The following is a 6,000-nucleotide window of genomic DNA, read 5'->3' on the forward strand; positions in this document are numbered from 1 at the left end:
CTGACCTACAAATATTGTTTTGTGTTGGAGAAAAATAATAATTTTAGTAAATGCAATTTTATTTATGTACGTTGAATTATTGTTATTTTAATTGAAAACCTAGTGGCCTGGCACCTTAAGGACTAAGTAGGGTAGCACTGATGATGTTACCTAGTTGGGTAATGAAATGCCTGCAAACAAACAACCAAGCTCAGAGTGCATCTAGGACCCCACAGTCTTCCTCCTCCTCCTCCTCCTCTCCACAAACCCCACTCTCTTCTACCACTGATGTTGTTACCTAGTTGGGTCATGAAATGTCTACAAGAAAACAACCCAACTCAGAGAGCACCAAGGACCCTACAGTTCAGCTCCGAGCTATAAATATTTTCTCCTCAAGGAGATTCTCAGAATGAGAATTTAAAATATTTTCCTTCTCCCTTTCAACACACTTATCTCCTCATTTCACTGCAAGGAAGACGCTTCAACCTTCCACTCTGCTCTGACTTAAAAATCATTTTCAATGGCGCTGGGATATTGTAGAGGCCCTGAGAATCCAATTTGGATTCTCCAGGTATTAGGAGCGCACAGTTACCAAGGTCTATGCGTTCTGACTAATTTGTGGCCAAGCCACATCCATCACTTCACTCCTGGCAGGAAAATCTGGCCAGACTATCGCAAAGAGTTTGCTGATTCATAATACCTCACTTACACCGCATAATCTGTGCACGTTCCTTCTGAGTTTCGGAGGGAGGTTGTGTGAATAGACCTGCACGGGAAGGTTATTCACATAAAGTTGGTTCTGAATTTATTATCTCTTAACATTAGGGCATTGTTTCTCCATCTTGGCAGCTTTTAGGCTGGCGCACTTCAACAGAGCGAATAGAATCAAGGTCACGTAAAGTATTAGTCCCATTTTATAAAGCCTTAGTAAGACCACGCTTGGAATACTGTGTCCCGTTTTGCTCACCATATTATAACAAAGATGTTGAGACTCCGGAAAGAGTGCAGAGAAGAGCAACAAAGAGAGAGGAGTGGAGGATAAGTTATACGAAGAACAGTTGCAGAAATTGGGGATGTCTCTAGTCTAATGAAAAGAAGGACCAGGGGTGACATGATAGCAGTCTTCCAAAATCTAAGGGGCTGCCACAAAGAAGAGATTAGATAAACATTTGTTTGAAATGGTATAGGGTCTCCTGCTTGAAAAGGGGGTTGGACTAGAAGACCTTCAAGGTCCCTTCCAACTCTGTTATTCTGTTAACTCCCAAAACTGCAACTGTCATAAATATGAGTCAGTTGCCAAATGCCCGAATTTTGATCACATGATGATTGGGCTTCCGCAATGCTCCTAAGTGTGAAAACGATCATAAATTACTTTTTTTCAGCGCTATTGTAACTTCAAGTGGTCATTAAGTGAATAGTTATAAGTTGAGGACTACTCTTCCTGGCCAAACACCCATGCATTCTCTGGAAAAAACAAACAAAAACAAGTTGAATTGGGAGAATGTTCCACAGTTGATGCCACGCTGGAAGAGAAGGTAACTCCCCTCAACAGAAAGGAGCAGAGACCACCAGGAAATGTCAGCGTCACAGACTAGACTGGAAACTTGAAAAAAAGAAAAAAACATTCCCCGTCATGAGAAATCACTTCTCTCTTGTCCCAAAAAACCACAAGGTTTTGTTTCTGGGCTCAACTCCAAAGAGACTTTAAAAAAAAAATCACTCCTTTTTTGAGCAGACGGCAAACTTCTACGGAAATTTATGGATGTCGTTTTATGAGTTACACGCAGGGGTCTCCAAACTTGGCAACTTTAAGACTCGTGGACTTCAACTCCCAGAATTCTCCAGCCAGCATAGTTGTGATGGCTGGAGAATTCTGGGAGTTGAAGTCCACAAGCCTGAAAATTGCCAAGTTTGGAGACCTCTGAGTTACAGCAACAGAGGTGGGATCAGGAGAGAGGCAAAAAGGGGTTCTGATCACAGCCCCCTATCCAGAGAGGCAAAACCCTTCCATACAGAATAACAGAGTCGAAAGGGACCCTAGAGGTCTTCTAGTCCAACCCTCTGGTCAATCAGGAAACCCTATACCATTCCACCGGACCAATGGTTGTCGAGTCCCTTCTTAAAAACTTCCCAGTGTGGGAGCAACCCACAACTTTTAAAGGCAAACTGATCCATGGATGAATTGTTTTCACTTTCACGAAACTTCTTCTTCGTTCTAGGTCTGGACCTTGGTGGATCTTGAAAAGCTAAACGGGGTTCAGAGCTGGCAGGGAGAGGAAACCAAGAATCCCAGGCCTGGAGGAGAAACAAGGGAAGGAAGGAAGGAAGGAAGGAAGGAAGGAAGGAAGGAAGGAAGGAAGGAAGGAAGGAGGGAGGGAGGGAGGGAGGGAGGGAGGGAGGGAGGGAGGGAGGAAGGAGTCCTGATCGTGCAGTTGTTAGAATATAGTATTGCAGACAAACTCTGCCTAGAGTCTGGAGTTCAAATCTCACCAGGCTCAAAGCTTGACTCAGCCTTCCATCCTTCTGAGGTTGGTAAAATGAGGACCCAGACTGTAGCTTGACAGTATGTAGTATACAGTTCTGCGGGTTTAGAAAACACAAATCCAAAGAAGTAAGGTGACTCTGTGAACCGCTTAGAGAGGGCTGGTAAGCACAGTAAAGCAGTATATAAGTCTAAGTGCTATTGCAAAGGGAGGGAGGGAGGGAGGGAGGGAGGAAGGAAGGAAGGTAGGATGGAAGGAAGGATGGAAGGAAGGATGGAAGGAGGGAGGGAGGGAGGGAGGAAGGAAGGTAGGATGGAAGGAAGGATGGAAGGAAGGATGGAAGGAGGGAGGGAGGGAGGAAGGAAGGAAGGAAGGATGGAAGGAAGGATGGAAGGAAGGATGGAAGGAAGGATGGAAGGATGGATGGAGGGAGGGAGGGAGGGAGGAAGGAAGGAAGGAAGGATGGATGGATGGAAGGAATGAATGAATTAATGAAGGAAGGAAGGAAGGAAGGATGGAAGGAAGGAAGGAAGGATGGAAGGAAGGATGGAGGGAGGGAGGGAGGGAGGAAGGAAGGAAGGAAAGAAAGATGGAATGAAGGAAGGAAGGAAGGAAGGAAGGATGGAAGGAAGGAAGGATGGAAGGATGGAAGGAAGGATGGAAGGGAGGAAGGAAGGAAGCAAGGAAGGATGGAAGGAAGGAAGGATGGAAGGATGGAAGGAAGGAAGGATGGAAGGAGGGAGGGAGGGAGGGAGGGGGAGTTGGCAGCACTGGTCAAACTGCAGTATTGCAGGCTAACTCATTTCACTGCCAGGAGTTCACTGCTGACCTGCTCAAGGGTGACTCAACCTTACATCCTTCCATGGTCGGCAAAATGAGGACCCACATTTTTGCGCGGGGGGAGATGGCGACTCTGGAAAGCCCTGGAAAGCGGTATATAAATCTAAGCGCTCTTGCCGCCTGCACGGGAGCCTGCCAAACGCAGCCCAACTCCCTCTCAACCGAAGCCGGATCGCTTTTCCTTCTAGGCAAGCAAACTCCGCGGTTAAACAGTAACTTCAGCCGGCAACCAACAACCCGCGAGGCGAAAGTGCCATCATCAATCAGGAGGCGACTCCAACGCGCGTTCCGCCCCAGGGCCTCGCTCCACCGCAGGTGCACAACAAGCCGAACCTGGTTAGCCAGTTAACTAACCCCCCGCTTGCCGGATTTGCGCTCTACACGCTAATCCGAGCCAAGTGCAGCAGCCGCAGCGAGCTCCGCTCAGCCCCGTTTACAACTCAGCTCAGCCCGGAGCGCCTCGGAGGAGACACGCGCGGTCGTGGGAACCCGGTGCAAGTCGCGGTGCTGGGACCCCGATCCAGGTTGAGATCGTGGGAACCCGATCCAAGGCGCGATCGTGGACACCAGATCCAGGTTGCGATCCTGGGAACAGGGTCCAGGTCGAGATCCTGGGAACCCGGTCCAGGTCGAGATCCTAGGAACCAGGTCGCGCTCGTGGGAACCCGATCCAGGTCGCGATCGTGGGAACCCGATCCAAGTCGCGCTCCTAGGAACCAGGTCGCGATCGTGGGAACCCGATCCAGGTCGAGATCGTGGGAACCCGATCCAGGTTGCGATCCTGGGAACCCGGTCCAGGTCGAGATCCTAGGAACCAGGTCGCGATCGTGGACACCAGATCCCAGGTCGAGATCGTGGAAACCAGATCCAGGTTTCGATCCTGGGAACCCGGTCCAGGTCGAGATCCTAGGAACCAGGTCGAGATCGTGGACACCAGATCCCAGGTCGAGATCGTGGAAACCAGATCCAGGTTTCGATCCTGGGAACCCGGTCCAGGTCGAGATCCTAGGAAGCAGGTCGCGATCGTGGGAACCTGACCCCGGTCTCCCGAAAGGAGCGGCCGCGTTTCCCACCGGCGCCTCTAGGGGGCGGGCTGCCGCAAGGCAAAGCCGAGCACCCCAACCCAAACAACGCCGCCGCCGCCGCCGCCGCCGCCACCTGTAGCAGCAGCCGCCCGGCTCACCCCCGCCCCGGGAAGGGGAGAGCCCCGCTCCGCCCAGGACGCGGCGGCGGCGGCGGTCATCTGAACGACGCCGCTCTCCTTCCCCCCAGCGGCTCCACCCTGCAGCGCCAGCGTCGCTCCGGTTGGGCTGGGAACGGGGGGAGCATCGCCGCCCCTCCTTCCCCAGCTGGACCGGAGAAGGAGCCTCGCCAGCCCAGCTGCCCGGATAGCAACAACCCCGGGGCCGCTTTGGGATCCCGCGCCTCTCGGCAGCGGAGGAGCGAACTGGCTCCGCCGGAAAGGGGCCTCCCCGCCCAGGAACCCCGATCGCCGGGGCCGTGGGGTGGCGGTATAAGCAGGAGGGGAAGCCTCCCCCACCTCCGCCCCGGGAAGGGCGGGACGATCGGGGATGCACCTGCTCTCCTGACCCCCCAGCCCCGCCTGGCCTCGGAGCCCGGCTGGAGGAAGGTGGCCCATCGGGGACCGGAGGGTCGGGGCGGGGTCCTGCCGAGCGAAGATGGGGAGGGAAAGCTCCCCTCCTCCGCCCGGCCTTGACTTCCAGGCTCCCCGGCGGGGATCCGGCTCAGGGTAGAAGAGCCGAAGCCAGGCAAAAGTGGGGAGGGGGCTTCGGATCTAGAGGGAAGCAACCCCCCCGCCCGCCTGCCCGCCGCCCACTTTCCCCTCGATCGCTGGTTGATCTCGATCCCCGCCAAAGATCCCCTGGGAAGTCCCCACCCAAGACCCCCGCACCCTCCCGCCCACCGGATCTCACGCCCCCCCGCCGCCCGGATTCCCAGCCGAGAAGAGAGACCCCCGCGCGGACTTACGTATCTCCTTAACTTCTTCTCCGGAGGCGATTTGCGGAGCCAGCCGGAGCAAACCACTTCGCCGCTGCTGCCGCCCGGGCCGGTCCCGCCGCCGCCGCTGCCGCCGCTGCCGCCGCTGCTCATCCTGGAGGAGGCGGCCGGAGGGGCTCGAGGCTCCGGCGTCGTCGGCCACCCGGAGCCGCATCCGAGTTGGGCCGAAGACGGGGGTGGGTGGGTGGGCGCCGCTTCTGGAGCTCGGCTTCCCGGCCAGGCTAAGCGGTCAGCAGCAGCGGCGCTCTCCATCGCTTCGGGTCCGGCTGGCCGGCCGGGCGCGCCGCCGCCGCCGCCGCCTCCATGCTCCTCCGGGCTCTTTCTCCGCCGGCGATCCTCCCTCCTCCTCCTCCTCCTCCGCCGCCTCCTGCTGCTGCCGCCGCCGCCGCCGCCGCCGCCGCTCCGTCCTCCTCTCCTCCGGCCCGGATCGCTCCGCCGACTCGCACTTCCCGGGAAGCCAAGAACGCGCCACCCTCCCGGCCACACCACGCCTCCCCCCGCTGACTTGCAAAGAGGAGGCGAAGCTGGCTGGCCGGAGGCATTGTGGGCTTAGCAAGCCGACTCCATCCGCCGTTTCCTATCAAGAATGCAGCGGGAAGGTACCTTAGAGGTCTGCTAGTCCAACCCCCTTACTCAAGCGGGAAACCCTAGACCATTTCCATCAAGAATAGAGCCGGAA

General features: G+C 55.5%; 1 protein-coding gene across 2 annotated transcripts in view; it reads right to left on the reverse strand.

Moving 5' to 3' along the window:
• The window catches only part of GAB2 (GRB2 associated binding protein 2), a 139,246-nt gene extending 133,482 nt beyond the window's left edge, over nt 1–5,764 (reverse strand). Inside the window, exon 1 of one of the 2 annotated variants that reach the window (XM_087966010.1) lies at nt 5,292–5,764. In XM_087966010.1, coding sequence (XP_087822136.1) covers nt 5,292–5,573 — 282 coding nt within the window. In that variant the 5' untranslated portion in view covers nt 5,574–5,764. The remainder of the gene's footprint in view (nt 1–5,291) is intronic. The other variant, XM_087966011.1, reaches the window with a different exon arrangement.
• Between the last annotated feature and the right edge of the window lie 236 nt (nt 5,765–6,000).

Source organism: Notechis scutatus, chromosome 5 (assembly GCF_049901735.1).
Source record: "Notechis scutatus isolate UNSWTSFEM ecotype Mainland chromosome 5, rNotScu1.2, whole genome shotgun sequence".
In the NCBI taxonomy this organism is placed as follows: domain Eukaryota; kingdom Metazoa; phylum Chordata; class Lepidosauria; order Squamata; family Elapidae; genus Notechis; species Notechis scutatus.